Source organism: Nicotiana attenuata, unplaced genomic scaffold, assembly GCF_001879085.1.
Source record: "Nicotiana attenuata strain UT unplaced genomic scaffold, NIATTr2, whole genome shotgun sequence".
Lineage (NCBI taxonomy): Eukaryota > Viridiplantae > Streptophyta > Magnoliopsida > Solanales > Solanaceae > Nicotiana > Nicotiana attenuata.
Window position 1 is genome coordinate 186,002 of NW_017671639.1, and position 16,730 is coordinate 202,731.

General features: G+C 38.6%; 2 protein-coding genes across 3 annotated transcripts; one reads left to right on the forward strand and one right to left on the reverse strand.

Annotated features, from left to right (window-relative positions):
• Positions 1 to 5,290: 5,290 nt before the first annotated feature.
• Positions 5,291 to 10,798, forward strand: LOC109209427 (RPM1-interacting protein 4-like). 2 transcript variants are annotated; one of them, XM_019372691.1, is made up of 3 exons: positions 5,291 to 5,482; positions 7,652 to 7,834; positions 10,462 to 10,798. In XM_019372691.1, exons 1-3 carry the CDS (start codon positions 5,477 to 5,479, stop codon positions 10,504 to 10,506), a joined length of 234 nt encoding a protein of 77 aa, XP_019228236.1. In that variant the 5' UTR covers positions 5,291 to 5,476; the 3' UTR covers positions 10,507 to 10,798. The 2 variants fall into 2 exon arrangements, with proteins under 2 accessions (XP_019228236.1, XP_019228235.1); XM_019372690.1 differs by lacking the exon at positions 10,462 to 10,798 and adding an exon at positions 8,002 to 10,455 and having other exon boundaries at positions 5,336 to 5,482.
• Positions 10,799 to 12,203: 1,405 nt separating this feature from the next.
• LOC109209429 (transmembrane emp24 domain-containing protein p24beta2-like) lies at positions 12,204 to 14,824 on the reverse strand. The gene is made up of 5 exons (XM_019372693.1): positions 14,719 to 14,824; positions 14,423 to 14,632; positions 13,473 to 13,659; positions 13,280 to 13,387; positions 12,204 to 12,576 (listed from the first exon to the last, which is right to left on the reverse strand). Exons 2-5 carry the CDS (start codon positions 14,630 to 14,632, stop codon positions 12,443 to 12,445), a joined length of 639 nt encoding a protein of 212 aa, XP_019228238.1. The 5' UTR covers positions 14,719 to 14,824; the 3' UTR covers positions 12,204 to 12,442.
• Between the last annotated feature and the right edge of the window lie 1,906 nt (positions 14,825 to 16,730).

Here is a 16,730-nt window from a genome sequence, read left to right on the forward strand (position 1 = left end):
CGAGCAGCGGGGGGTCTGACTGCCTCCCCCGGCCTGAGAAGTAGCCGATGTAGCAGTGGCTGAAACTACCTGGGCTAGGCCAGTGCAAACTGATAGTATCTGAGCCAAGGTCTCCTGGAGACCCGGAATCACAATGGGCACTGTCGGTGCCTGTACAGGTGCTGCTGGAATGTCTGCAGCTGGGGCCTAATCCTGAGCCGGGGCGACTGGTGGGGCAACGGGTGCTGCCCTCGCGGCCCTGCCCCTACCGCGACCACGACCGCGTCCACGGCCTCTAGTGCCCTCAGTAGGTGGTACCGGTGGTCGTCCGCCTCGTCCTGTAGCGCAGGTCCTCGCCATCTGCGAGAGGATAGAACACAGAAGTTTAGTTCCCGGATCAACAAAATCGCACGACAAGAATTTCAAGAATGTGAAGTTTTCCTAAGGGCTCTGCGGCCTCTCGAGGATAAGTACAGACGTCTCCGTACCGATCCGCGAGACTCTACTAAACCTGCTCATGACTCGTGAGACCAACCTAGGCTCTGATACCAACTTGTCACGACCCCTATTCCCAACTCGGTCGTGATGGCGCCCTTCGTGAAGACAAGGCCAACCAACAGAACATTAACACTTCCTTTAACGATTTCTTAGCATAAACAGGTTTAAATCATAGTTACTGAATAAACATAAGTGCAGAAATAAAACGTAACATAACGGGGAAAAACCATCCCAAACTCGGCCCGATGATCGGGGTGTCACAAGTCACGAGCTACTACAAAGTTGATGAAAATACTACAAGTCTGGAAACATAGTCTGAAGATGAATAAAATATGCAGAAGATAAGGAAGAAACGAGGCTGTGGACGTCGACAGCTACCTCGTCTCTCCTAGTCCGCCTGGTCTGGAAGGAAATCAGCGCTCAGGTACGAACTCAGTTGTGCCTGTCTCTACACACATGGTGCAGGAAGTAATGTGAGTACTCCGACCCAGTGAGTAATAAAAATAAATAACGACTGAGAATATAAAATCCCATAAGGGCACAAATAATGCTATCTCAAGCAGCAACATCAGATAAACAGTAGAAACCAGTGAAATATAGTAAGAAAATCCTTTGAAAACAGTTAAAAATCAATCATACTCAACCAGTAAGTCAGCCATTGTTACCTAACCGGTCAGCCATTGTTACCTGACCAAACGCGCGCTACAGTGCCATTGTTACCACTGGTCAGACATTGTTACCTGACCAAACGCGTATAACAGTGTCATTGTTACCACTGTTCAATATTTAATCACTCTAGATGGGTACCCGCGCTCACTGTGGGTGCGCAGACTCCGGAGGGGCTCCTTCAGCCCAAGCGCTATCAACAAGGCCTGAAAGCCTGAACAGTATCAATACGAGGCCTGAAAGCCTCCTCACCTCACTCATCATGCCCTCACATAAGGCCCTTGGCCTCAATCAGTCCAGAAATAGTCAACAGCCCCTCGGGCAACAGTAAAGCAATAATACTCAGCTCAAACAATAGTTCAAATATCAGTTTAAAACTCCGAGTTTGAGTAAATATGGCTGAGTTCAAGAAACAGTGTAAATCACATGGACTGAGTTCAAATGACATTTCAAACAGTGAGGAAAACAGTGATGATAGTTCATAAAGAGTTCAAACAGTCGGCAATAAGCCCCAAATATGGCAATAAGCCCAAATCATAGTGAAAACAACAAGTCATTGCTAATACGCAGTAAAATATCATCCGGACTGGACCAAGTCACAATCCCTAATAGTAAATGACCCCGCGCTCGTCATGGAACGCGTGTCTCATCTCAACATAGCATCAAGTTGTGCAAATCCGGGGTTTCAAACCCTCAGAACATCATTTAAAATCATTACTCACCTCTAGCCGGCCAAAGTCTAGCTCGCTATGCCTTTTCCCCTCGAATCGACCTCCTCGCGCGTCGAATCTGATCAAAACCACAAGAAATACATCACAATAGGCTAATGGATCATAACCCAATCGAAAAGACTCGAAAAATATCAAAAATCACGAAGTTGGAAAAACCCGAGCCCGGTCCCACTTCTCGAAAAATTACGAAATTCACAACTCCGGAATTCCTCGTCTCGCCACGAGTCTATACATATCAAAATCATCAAAATCGGGGTCCATTTGACCCCTCAAATCCCCATTTTAAACTCTCTTAAGTTCAAGCCCTAAACCACCATTTTTGACCTTGATTCCTTGATTATTCAGTCCAGATTCATGTTTATACACCATAAAAATCAAGCTCTAAGTCCAAGAGTTCATACCTGATAATAGCCCTCGAATCCCTCTTCAAAATCGCCTCAAAGCTCTCAAGGTTCGGAGTCCAAAATGTCACTCTTTCAAAAATTCGCGAGGAAGGTGTTTTCACTTAACCTGCCAGTTATTTCTGCTTCTGCGGATTAATTCCCGCTTTTGCGCCTTCCGCTTATGCGGTCAACATCCGCTCCTGCGGACCTTTCACTTAAGGCGACTTTCCGCTTCTGCGGTCCAACTTCGCATCTGCGGGACTGCTTAAGCGACCCAATGTCCCGCTTCTGCGGAACCTGACCTGGGCTCCTATTTCCGCTCCTGCGAGGCCTAGCTCGCTTCTGCGAGACCGCATCTGCGATCTCCTTTCCGCAGATGCAGAAACACCTGCTGCAACCAAAAACCTGCAATTTTCCAACTTCAAATTCCTTCCGCTAGCCACCCGAAATCACCCCGAGGCCCCCGGGACCTCAACCAAAGTTACCAACACATCTTAAAACATTATTCAAACTTGCTTCAATCCTCAAAACACGTCAAACAACGCTAAAACCATTAAATCACATCGAATTCGAGCCTAAGTTTCTTCAAAACTTCCGCAATACGCATTCGATCAAAAACCCGACCAAAACATCTCCGAATGACCTGAAATTTTGCGCGCACATCCAAAATCACCTAACGGAGCTACTGCAACTCTCGGAATCCCATTCCGATCCTCGGATCAAAATCTCACCTACCAACCGGAATTTGCCAAAATACTAACTTCGTCAATTCAAGCCTAATTCTACACCGGACCTCCAAAACCAATTCCGATCACGCTCCTAAGTCACAAATCATCCCCCAAAGCTAACCGAATCACCGGAAATCACATCCGAGCCCTCTAACTAACTAGTCAACTTCCGGTTGACTTTTCCAAAACAAGCTTTCCTTAAAGAGACTAAATGTCTCATTTCCTACCAAAACCAAACCAATCCAACTCGATAACCTCAAATACCGATAATGAAGCATAGAGAAACATAATATGGGGAAAACGGGGCGGTAACTCACGTGACGACGGGCCGGGTCGTCACATCCTCCCCAACTAAAACAAATGCTCGTCCTCGAGCGGGTCAAGAAACATACCTGGAGTCTCAAACAAGTGAGGATATCTGCTCCGCATCTCCCGCTCGGTCTCCCAAGTAGCTTCCTCTACGGGCCGACCTCTCCACTGCACCTTTACCGAAGCTATATCCTTTGATCTCAACTTCTGAACCTGACGACCCAAAATAGCCACTGGCTCTACATCATAGGTCAAGTCATCATCCAACTGAACCGTGCTGAAGTCTAACACATGGGCCGGGTCTCCAACATACTTTCGGAGCATAGAAACATGAAATACCGGGTGAACTCCCGACAAGATGGGTGGCAAAGCAAGCATGTAGGCCACCTCCCCAACTCTCCTAAGTGATCTCAAAAGGACCAATGAACCGTGGACTCAACTTTCCTTTCTTCCAAATCTCACAACGCCCTTCATAGCGAAACCTTCAACAAGACCTTCTCGCCCACCATATAGGATACGTCTCGAACCTTCCGGTCCGCATAACTCTTCTGACACGACTGAGCTGTACGAAGTCTCTCCTGGATCACTTTCACCTTCTCTAAGGCATCTTGAACCAACTCTGTCCCCAACAGTCTAGCCTCGCCGGGCTCAAACCATCCAACCGGAGATCTACACCGTCTCCCATATAAGGCCTCATACGGCGCCATCCAAATACTGGACTGATAGCTGTTGTTGTAAGCAAACTCTGCAAGTGGCAAGAACTCAGCCCAAGAACCTCCAAAATCAATAACACAGGCACGCAAAATGTCCTCCAATATCTGAATGGTACACTCGGACTGCCCGTCCGTCATAGGATGAAATGCGGTGCTCAACTCTACCTGTGTACCCAACNAAAATACTAACTTCGTCAATTCAAGCCTAATTCTACACCGGACCTCCAAAACCAATTCCGATCACGCTCCTAAGTCACAAATCATCCCCCGAAGCTAACCGAATCACCGGAAATCACATCCGAGCCCTCTAACTAACTAGTCAACTTCCGGTTGACTTTTCCAAAACAAGCTTTCCTTAAAGAGACTAAATGTCTCATTTCCTACCAAAACCAAACCAATCCAACTCGATTACCTCAAATACCGATAATGAAGCATAGAGAAACATAATATGGGGAAAACGGGGCGGTAACTCACGTGACGACGGGCCGGGTCGTCCCAACACTATTAAATTTATTAGCTTGCCACTTGGCTAAACCATAATGTAAATTATATATGGTAACTTTCTTGCTTTAATATATATATAGATTTTTTTATATTATATTTGTATTTATATAAAATAGCCAAATATAGAATAAAGTTACCATATACTATTGACATTTATTAGCTTGCCACTTGGCTAAACCATAATGTCAATTATATATGGTAACTTTCTTGCTTTAATATATATATAGATTTTTTTTTACTTATATTTGTATTTATATAAAATAGCCAAATATAGAATAAAGTTACCATATAATATTGACATTTATTAGCTTGCCACTTGGCTAAACCATAATGTCAATTATATATGGTAACTTTCTTCCTTTAATATATATATAGATAGATATAATAAAACTAATTTATATACATTTACAGTATAATAATTTTTAATATCATTAACGTAAAAAGCCATTTAATAGTTTTATCTAATCAACACTATTAGATATAATTACATACAATTACTTCCAACGACTTAATTGTAAAAATATTTTTTTACATCAAAGGGCTTAAAAATCAAAACTTAAATGCATCTTTCTTTCGATTCCTTTTACTTGTCATGTTCTCTTTTGCGTGTTTTTAAAGATATATTAATTAAAAAGATAATTTGACTAAATCGTTTATATCGGCTCTTTAATCTAAATTTATTACGTACTCTTGCTTTTATTATATTTATAAAAAAATTAATTAATACTTTCTAGACTTTCTAAAATAATAATTATTTTTAGAAATTATGACAGCGAAAAGAACATGAGCGAATATAATAATAGTATGTACCAATTTCCATATATATCTTCCATTCCCAAAATACACCTCAATACACCTAATACCAAATTGCACATTTTTAACATTTTCATACTTTCTATCACAAAAATTCCTTCTCTCTCTCGCTCCGTTCCAGTGAAGAAATCTTCTTATTGTTTTTGGGATTCATGTCGGTATGTATATATATATATATGCCCTAATTCGATATTTAAATCCTTTCGATTACTGGTTTCTTTTCACTTAATTTCATATTACAGTACGTTATATGATGTTATATGTATTGGTTATTTATCTATACCTGTACAAGGCTTTTAGTTATGTTTGTTTTGATTTTATTGGGGTTTTATGTTACATGGGTTTTCATTGATCGCTTTATCTGTTCTAAATTTACACTTGATTTTTTTTTTTTTTTGATTTTGATCAGAAATCTTGACTTCCAAGCAGATCCTGTATAATGTATGGTTTTGTTGCATTTTGATACTCTGCTGCAACTCGAAATTAATTTTTAATTCTCGTATGGCTTTCCATGCTTAAGCCAAGATAAAATCCCCATCCCCCATCCNAGAGATATTCACATTTAGAGTTTGGATGCATTAATTAGATATACTACTTCCTGCAATAGTAGTAAGATTTTTCATTCAATATTTTTGTTAAGTTGATTTGCTTGTTTTTTTTCCCTCAAAAATTCTGAATAGCTTAACTTTAATGCTTGCAATGCCTCTTGTGTGGATTTCATAATAAATTTCTGCTTTGTTCTCCTTTTAATTCTTAGATCTGCTATGGGCATGCATAATTAAGGGTCCAGTTGGAGTTAAGTTGAGTGGTTTCTAGAAAGGTAGTGGTTGCTATGTTGGTTTTGTTGTGACCATTAGGGCCTATGACCTTCCTGGAGATATCGAAGCCCTTTTATTGGTATTGAGGACTTCGTTAATATTGGTTTAAGAACATTCTAGAGAAAACATGCCAGTAATATCGGGGTACAATTACTGAAATCAGCTTTTATATGAAGTCTAGTTCATATAAGGAGAACGTAATTGACATTTGGTAGATGCTTAATGTAGTTTGTTAAATGTGGGAAGGCCTGATAATTTTGACTTCCGCATACTTGGGTATGGATTTTTTTTTGAAAAGGTAACATGTTTGTATTAATATAAAAGGTGGCCTACACTAAACCAGTGTATCCATCCATAATTAGAAGAGGGAGTACAGAAGAGATTCTGTCTCCTCATGTTCTTCACATAAATAACATCTGGATCCCAACTGATATCCTGTCTTGATGAGGTTATCTTGTGTCAGAATAGCCTCTCTTGCTAAAAGCCAAGTAAAACATGCAACTTTGTATGGGATTTTAACTTTCCATATCAACTTCCAAGGCCAACAGCCAATTTGGTTGTTAGAGTGGTTGTACTCCTTGTAAGCTGATCTAACAGAGAACCTGCCTTCTCTACCCCCTTGCCAGATCACACGATCCTCAATATTGGAAGTCCCTTTGAATTGTTCTAGAGTGTTATAGAAAGCTATCAATCTCTGAATTTCCCAATCATTTAGTAGTCTTCTATAAGTGAGGTTCCACCCTTGGCCTGTCCACACCTCTCCAACAGATGATCCTTGTTGTTGATTCAAACTGTAAATATCCGGAAAAAGTTGCTTCAGAGTTCTTTGCCCAAGCCATATATCTTTCCAAAAAGATGTTTTCATTCCATTTCCAACTTTGAGGCTGGATTTGTTACTGAGTTTAGACCAAAGATTTCTGATCGACCTCCACAAACTTACCCCATAAGGACTATTTACAGGTTTAGTTGTCCAATTTCCTTCCATCCCATACCTTGCCTTGATTACATTCTTCCACAAAGATTGCTCTGTTGTGGCAAACCTCCATAACCACTTCATCATTAAACTTTGGTTCTGGATTTTCAGATTCCTGATCCCCATTCCTTGGGTATGGATTTCAAGCAGGTGTTTTTTTTAATTCACAAGCTTTTGGGACCTCGACCACTTCCTTTTCTAGTTCGCACAATTATGAGCCTTTAGTGAGGTCAAAGGAACTCCAGAATTGTCCTTCAGGAATTACTTTGTGCGGGCTTCCTAATGCATCAACTTCAAATTGTCATGTTGTAGCTATTATACTTTTGGAGAGTTTTCGCCTTCTTCTTGTGTCCTTTGGTGATTGCGGAATGGAGTCATAGATTTTCAGCACTATGGTTTTAACAAAATTATGTGGCATACTGATAATTTAGCTGCTTTCTCTGCAATTTTTTTGTTCATATATTGTTCATGAGTATTTTTCTTTTTTGTCCAATTATTTATTTTTCCTGTTTGGCTTTCAATCTACCTACGAGCAGGAGAAGGGTCGACCGTTGCCTAAGTTTGGTGAATGGGATGTCAATGACCCAGCGTCAGCAGAGGGATTTACTGTGATTTTCAACAAGGCCAGGGATGAGAAAAAAACTGGTGGCAAGCCAGAGTCACCTTCAAAGGCTGATGGTAACACAAAGCAAGGAGAAGAACCATTAAAGCCTCAAACTGTACGTTATTTCAATAGTTTTGGAAATGTGTAGATTCTATTACCTATGTACTCTTCCTTTGGTTTAAATGTTAAAATAATTCTGCGTCTTGCTCTTCTTTACATATTTAACGTGAAATACATTAGCTGTGTGAATCTGCATCTTTACAGAGAGTTTTTTCCTTTCAGAGGATAATTCAACTACAAATAGGTGAAATCCCATCCCACTCTACGGCCCTCTCAAACAGTTGAAGGACTTAAGTTGGCCTAATTGATATATTATCTCCACCAACTAAGCCATCTCCGGCTATCTTCAGCTGTCTCATATGTTTAGAGTATTGTGGTTGTGATTTAGTGAATTGTACGTGCAAGTTTTATCAAATAAAATTTCCATCACATGGTTTAATTATCTTTTGAGAATAATTTGATTGATCAATGCAAAAGGTTGAGCTTAATTACTTGAAGATCCACAGCTTATCTCTTGATACAGTAGTTTGAAACATGGTAGTAGGTTATTCATATACCCGTATGGGATAAACACTAAAGTGAAATCCACAGCTCATCGCTTGGGTCAAGAAATTGCAGTGCCGCTCAAGCTTGTACGCTCAAAATTAGCTAAATTTCACCAGAAATTGGGTTTCTGTTGGTTAAACACCCAGCCACGTGGGTCCCCTTCAATTTAGATGACCGGAGAAAGAGTAAAGATAAGCTAAGGTGGTGCAATTCTTATTGATCGTCATACCATACAATTAATTATTTCACTTATTATTGCCTTCTCTTTAATCCAAGGTGACCTAATAAATTCAAAAACCCTTTTGCAGCTCTTTGAAGTAGGATTGAGAACTTCTCTCCAGTTGTGAGCATAATTAGTTCTTGCTGGACTGTGGTCAGATCATATGTCCTGGTTATATTGGAAGGGTTCCTGGAGTTATGTTTCTCTTTTTTTTTGGGGTAAAAGGGAAAAGTGTATTGGAACTAGAGCACACTTAATTAGGGAAACTAGTACTTGATCAAAAAGATTAGAGAAACTAGTATATACGAACCCATAATTACTTACTCTCAGCCAATTGTCAGGTCAAACTTAACTCTAAGTGGAACTTTCCTTGTAAGCATAGGTTTAAAACCATGATTAGGGAGCTCATTACTTGCTTTGCTATAATCAATTCCTTTCTAGCCATCGATAAAGTGGGAAAAAGGTTGTGAGGCAATATTTAAAGGCAAAATTAGGATCTTCTGGGATTCGCTGGCTGCATTGTAGGCTTTAAACACACCAAGGCAACCATGAAGAGCAAAAGTCTTATAGGGCTAATACTTTATAGGTGGGGCTTTCATCCCGTGCATACCGTATGCATGGGTTGTCCGCCTCGTGTGTCACCAGAATGTCAAGTGTACACTTTACGACTTTGATTGTTCTTCTTGTATATACTAAAACATTAGCTTAGATTTTCTTTTAAATGTTTGACTATAACTTTTATTAGTAATCTGTTTGCCCTATTGTTTAGAATTTGATGTCGTAGTATATTTCTTTTTACAGATAAGAAGGGTAGATTCTTTATAACATTTATTGTTATGACAAGATGTTTATTTGCTTTTGTGTATTCTTTAGTTTTGAATTTTATAAAATTCTAAATGTATTTTTCATAATATCAAAATAAAAAAGTTAAGGGGCTTAGACCCTGCCTATGCCTCTAGTTTTAGAACATTGGATACAATGACCTAGCTTTCTTACCGGGGATGGTTGAGTTGTCCCCAATGGGAAAGTTGAGAGGTTGAGACAAGAATTAACAACCTAGAGATCCTGGTTCTGAATTCGAGTTACAAAACTTATTGTTAGCCCATTTGCTTTAGCCTTTGGTGGATAGGTTTACCAGGCACCTATGCTTGTGGTCTGTAGCATGCTGCCCGATGAACTAGTCGAGATGCTCGCAAGCTTGCTCTGGTACTAGGTCATCGAAAAAAGAGTGTTATTCAGCCGTTTGATTTCTACGCTCTCATCTAAGTGAACTTTTATAGTTGCTATGAAGCAGTGGTAGAGCCACCTTAGTCCAATCACCGTGAATACACTGTGTAGTTAGGTAATTTTTATTTATTTATGTATATACTATATGTTGAATCGCCTTGGTTTTTTCATGTGTTTTTGATTCTTTATATTTTGACTCCCCTTCGTGAAATTCTGGTTGTGCCACTGCTATGAAGTAGTTACTTAATATTGAAGGAAGGTGAGAGCAAGGGTAATTATGTTATTGCTTCTCAAAAAAGGGTAATTATTTTATTGTTGGAATGGTTTTTCTTTTCATACTTGTTATGGGGAAAAAGAAAATACTGCTCAGATTATTTGAGTAGTTGATCAGCTGCATTTTCTTTTCTTTTGTGTTTTTCTTATACGAGTAAGAGTAGTTGACCTGCTTGGCTAGGTTTGTGAGAGCTGTCCTCTATTTTCAAACTTAGTCTTGGAATTGGCAGGCTGGATTCTTGTGTCTTTGCTAATGTGACTAGATGTACGTAGTACAAATCGGTGACTGCTTTCTGATGTAAATGTTGGACAAACTGGTCCAGTGACCCATCTGAATTTCTTATAAATGCTACTTGTCTCATTGATCCTTGAAGCATTCTTGTTTCTTAGAATTTCACCAATATGTTGTTTTGCAGAAAAAATGGTTTTGCTGTATGCAGAGCCCCCACGCAGAATCTTGACAAGGTTATCTGTAAAAGTTGAATATAGGATGCATATTCATAATGAACCCCGCAACTTCTTTTGGCTTGCTGCTGGAGACAGAGACGCCGCTTAAGTCCCTTTTGTCTTGTAAACTTGTGGTTATTGTGGGGACAAAATGTGAAAGACAAAATGTTTGATGTACCTATATGTTGTATCTTTTATTGTACCATTGGCAGAAGAGCAGTCTGCTTGCTTTCGTATATGTGTGGTTTGTAAAGCACCTTTCAACCGTAAATTTTTCTGTTAATTTCATCAGATTATTTGGTTTTTTTTTTTTTTTTTTTCTGTTTTTGCCTGATAAGTTGAAAATGCTTAGAAAAATCATGGAGGTTTGTTTGGACACGAGGAGCTGCATTCTAAATTATGATGCCTGTTTGCTTTTAATCAAGGGAAAATAGCAGTTTTGGTCCTTGAGTTAAAGCTTAATTCCAATTTTGGTCCTTGTTTTATTTCACTAAATGCATTTAACCTTCAATTAAGTTAATGTGTGGATTTAGTCAAGTTGGTAACTGAAGCTAAACGAGGCGTTGGCCTTCTCTTTTTTTCTTTTACCAACGGACGTTAGCTTGTTAAAGGGCAATTTTGACTCTCTATGCAATCCCAATTACTAGAGTTCCTTTTCGACCAATAGCCTGTTTGGCCAAGCTTTTTATTTGGTCAAAAGTGCCTTTTTTTTGGCCAAAAGCACTTTTGGCCAAAAATTGAGGTGTTTGGCCAAGCTTTTGGAAGAAAAAAAAGTGCTTTTGAGGAGAAGCAGAATCAGTTTTGGAGAAGCAGAAAAAAGTAGCTTCTCTCCAAAAGCACTTTTTTGAGAAGCACTTCTGAAAAAAATTCACTTAGAAGCATTTTTTTAAAGCATGGCCAAACACTAATTGCTGCTCAGAAGTGCTTTTCAAACTAATTAGCCAAACACAAACTGCTTTTCACCAAAAGTACTTTTGAGAAAAGCACTTCTCAAAATAAGCTGATTTTTGCAGCTTGGCCAACCGGGCTACAAGTCCTTGAGATTCTTAAAACTAACTTCATATTTGATTGATGCTTTATTTGTTTTATTTCCCCTCTTCAGTTCCGATCTTACTGTCTAAGCAACAGTAATAAAAATGCTTGCTCAAACAAGAATTCGACGATGTCTATAGGGAATTTGAATGTTCATTTATTTGATAAAATTTAGTGATCTATTTGGATGGAGTAATTTGCATAAAAGTTGATGATCCTTGGTCAAATTTGCTCTGTAATAAGTAGGTATATCCATTTAACCCGATAATCTTTTCATGTCAAATTCTTGCTCTTAATTTTCCCTTCTTTCTTCGCTATGTTACAAGCACTACATTCGTATGTTACTACACATTTCCCTGAATATTATTTTTATAACGGTGATGTCTGGACTAGTTTGTGCGCATCTGAACTAGATTGCGTGCACATTGAAGGTGCCATGTAACTATGCTATGTCCCCACCAGCACAGGCAAACGATTGCCTATTACGCGAAAGAGTCTTATTTCAGAATACTACAATTTGTGCATAGGACTGCATAATATTCACGAAACAACGGAAATAAATGATGTACTGAGACCCCTAAAGCTGATCGGCAAATTGCAGGAGAAATGTAAATTCAGGATCAAGCCTGCTCAAGGTAACGATGTAACATGCGATAAAAGAAAGATAATTTGACAGCAATTGAAAAAATCTCCAAAGTCAGGATAAACAATCTTTTTATGCTTTGTTCTTTCATTTAAAGTCGTCAACACCAACTGCCCAACTAAATTCCGAAAAAAAAGGACTTGTAATAACTTAATTTCTGGAGAAAATTGTTCATTCTAGTTTTTACACCACCTGTCTTCTGAAACGGAACAGAAAGCGAATACATGTAAAATTGAAGGATTCTGCAGTTGAAATATCCTCTGCTCTCTCGAAAGCTAAACTCTGGACTGACCCAGCTTTCTTTCGAAAAGATGCTTTAGGAGGAAAACTTGCAGGATGCTAACGCAAATGAGAGCAGAGGACTCGAACAAAGCTTTGTAGACTGCTCTTTTGCTCATTCCCTCGTTCACTGCGTAAAATAGGAAATATATCACCGTGTTAGAAGAACAGCTTTGGATTATGTAGACAATCATGATTCTGACAGAATTGCATGTCATTATATTAAACTTGAGGTTCCAAGAGAAACACATAATATACCGAAAGAAATGATGTTCTCCTTTCATTAGTTAACAGAAAAGTGACACTTATGCATGTGAATATCCGAACTACTAAGTCATGGATGTATTGGTCCTTAAACCAAAGAGCACGACCTCAGAAATGCCTAATTGGTTCAAATGTTACAACATGAGCAAATAACACCTACATTAATTCATAATGCGGAGGTAGTTTAGCAAAATGAAAGAGCAACCTCGAACTTCTTTACCATTAATACCAAGATTTTGAGCTTAAGTGATCATGTGCTAAACCATTGACACATTCAAGATGAAGGAGAGGTACACATCCTCAAGCTTGTGAAATTGATCAACAAAAAACTGAAAATTAGATAGAAAGTCCAAACTGAAACGATAACAGTGATTTCCCTGGATCTAAAGATTAACACTGTGTGAAAATAAAGTGAGGAAGATGGGAGAGGAGAATTATCTAACAGGAATATATGCTGAAGGGAAAAGACGATTCTTTCAACTAGAAAAAACAGTAAGTGATCGATAAAATTGTTATTTACTGAATTGTAGGAGAATCATATAAGAAATATGCAAACGCTTTATTTATACCTATTGCTTGCCGGTCTGTCTGGGCCTCTAGCCAATGCTGCTCAAATTGAATGTTGTATAAAGCTTCCTCTAGTTTCCCAATGTGCTCAAACAATGGCTTGAAATGCTCTGCAGCGTCATACTAAAAGGTAAGATCTCTAGTGCAAAGTACTCCAGAACAACAAAGTAAGATGAAGCAAAGTAACACGCTAACCGTCTTTTGCATGCTCATCATGGTATACGAAGTGGGCCGCATGTAGATCAAAGTCTATCGTTTCATGATAGGGTGATTTGTTGGTGAAACAGAAATGATAAACTCCTTCGTGGTGGGCCACAAACTCAGTCTTCTCACTGATTTTGTCACGAAAATCATGAATCTGTTCCCCAGAAGGCCCCTTCACCTAATTTCCACCAACATAGTGACATCAATTGAATAATCCATCAGATAATGGATGATAAAAGAATACTTCTTCTCTAGAAGAGAATTTAAAACATGGCTATGTAAGCCTTTCCTCTAGATAACACAAAGAACCCATCGCAAAATAGTAAAAAACTAAAACGAATTGACAAGAAAAGCTGACGTGGATTAAAGAAAAGTTCATGATTTACAGCTCCAAGATTCAAACTTCCTTGAATATGAACCCTTGTAATTCTAATTCTCGTAGTTGGGACTCGGACCCCCCACCCCACAAGAAAAAAAGGTAAAAAAAATAGCGACTCCCCTTCCTCCTAACCACCACCAAAACCAAATTACAAGTGATGGTGTCCAGTGTTTGTGCATTAGAAAAGGATTGAAGCTGCAAATAACAGAACAAGAGAGGAAAATAAAAGCAAAGAAAACACATTGCCAGTTTCTCACGGACAATTCAAGCTTCTAATGAAACTTAACATCAAAGTCAACACAAATTTAATAAAAGCAAAACAACAAAGCTAGAATTTCAAACCACACTTGCAGTATTAACAGTTCAGAATCATAGAATAATTAATCTGATGACTACTATAAGTCTATAACCCCTTTTATACCTAAAACACAGGCTAATTTTTTTAATTAAATCAACGAAAAATCACACAAACAAGAACGTAAACAGAAAATTACACAAGTATACAGACTAATGAAGAGAGAGAAAAAAAACACAAACAAAGAGAGAATTGAGTAACATATACCACAAGATCAACACCCTCTTCACTGTAATGCCAAGAACCCTCTGATTTGATAACAACAAATGAAAAATGAACAGTTTCTCCCATTTCAACCTTATGGGAAAAACATTCTTCTCTGTCTATCACAAATCTAATCCCTAAAGCCCCTCTGGAACTCCATGCCACCACCAATAATGAAATCAAGATCCAAACTTCTGATGACCCAATTCTCATCTGCGATCAATTATCAATTTTAATTTCAGAAAAACAATTAAAATTAATAGAACAACAAAAAACGAATTTTGGGAATTAGGGTTTACCGTTTCTTGGAAAGAATTAGGAATTTGGACAGCGAAGTGGTGAACGAGTTGAAAACTAGTAGTATAATGTTTTGTCTTTGACGAAGTTAAGGTATACACGACTTTCTGTGTCTTAAAACTTCGATCAACTAACCCTGTACTTGTTGTATTCGGGTAATCGTATCCGAAGACCCGTATTTATTTATTTATTTTCTTTTGGAAATCCCATAATTAGTTGGAATTGGAAAATTGGGAAGTCTTAACTAGTTGAGAATGAGTTCACACTTCACACTCTTTTTTTCTTTTTTCTTTTTGGTTTAAAAGACTAGAGATGTTAAAGGGAGCGGCTGCTCTTGGGCAGCGTTACAAAAAGTGCTAGGAATAACATTAACTGCACTATTGTGCATTGCTACGCTGTGACTAGTAGTACTACTATTACTATGGTTTGAGTGATATGGAGAGTCTCTGTTGGGGACATTGCTTGTAGATGGCATGTCCCACAGATTACAAAAAGTGTTTAGTGGTTCATACATGGCAGTCATTCTAGGTGTTTCATGGCCCTTTTTATCTTGCATGAGAAGGTTGATGATGAACGGAGGAGGATCTGCCAAAAAGGTGATGTTACTGCCCGATAATTCCATTTCAAAAAGTGCTAGTCGATCTGCTACCATATTTTGCTCCCTGTACGTGTGACTGACCCTTGGATTACTCAGTTGACGGATCAGGAACCTGCAATCAGTTAACAAAGATGAGTATTGTATGGTATGTGTGTTCAACATGGATATTACTTGTTGGGCATCCATCTGGATTTCCAGCGGGGTTAGATTGTGATGGACTGCTATTTGCAAATCACGTAGTAAGGCCATAAGTTCTATATCTATGACATTGGATGCTTGGTAGTGATCCGCATATCCCATTACCCAATCACCTGTGTGATTTCTAAATATCCCCCCAAAGCCTGCTCATGATTTGTTCCAATGGAATGCCCCATCTGTATTTAATATGATGAGCCCCTTTGTAGGAGGTTTCCATTTGACATACATAGGCATTTTAATACTTTTATGAGTGTGTGTGTTAGTTAAAAAAAGATGTTCAGTAGTTAATTGAGGAATTGAATTGATTGAAGGCTGGATTAATACATTTTCAAAACAATTTTTGTTTCGAGTATTCCACAACTGCCATAAGTGAAAGGAATAAGCTGTTTTAGATGTATGGCATGTGTGTGGAAATTGCCCTTTGATTAACAAGTTTTTGAAGCCAGATATGATTGTGAGTTCCATGGGTGTTTACTGATCGTGTAAGGTGAAGCAGTTTGAGATTTCGCCAACAATGTTTTGCATGCACACAACGTAGTAGGATGTGTGTAATAGTCTCTTCTTCCACTTGGCAAATGGTACACATATTAGAGGAAGTGATTCCTAATTTATGCATGCAGTCTTTGGTAGGCAATCTATTGTGACTAATTAGCCATAGAAAGTGTTTAATTTTGGGAAGTATTTTTAATCGCCAAATCCAACCATGGTTGTTGTCATTATGAGGTGATTTAGTGAGAGCTTTATAGCAAGAGCTGACAGAGAAGTTATCCGTGGGTGTTAATCCCCATTTTATATGATCGGGGTTTGTCCCATAAGCACTGATGCAAGTATTATTAATTATGTGGATTATTTATTGATGTAATTCAAAGGATAGAGTGGAGCTAGGGCAGCTGTTAAGTTGAAGTACATTTGCTACTGAGAGTAGGTGTTCAACATTATTTAAGGCCCATATATAAGACTTTTAATATTCATATTCGGAGCAACCCAATTATATTCCAAAAATTTACATGGGTACCCCGCGTGACATGCATTTTAATCCCATTTGGCAAATCTGTCATCCATGCATAAGATGTTTCCATAAGATGGAGGTTCGTTTAGTAGGGAGTCTAGAGGATGTAATATATTTAGAAATTAAGAAGGATGCCCAAGGTGTGTGGGGTTGATGAAACAACCTCCAAGCCGTACTGGCTAGTAAGGCATTATTTTTTTTACGAAGTT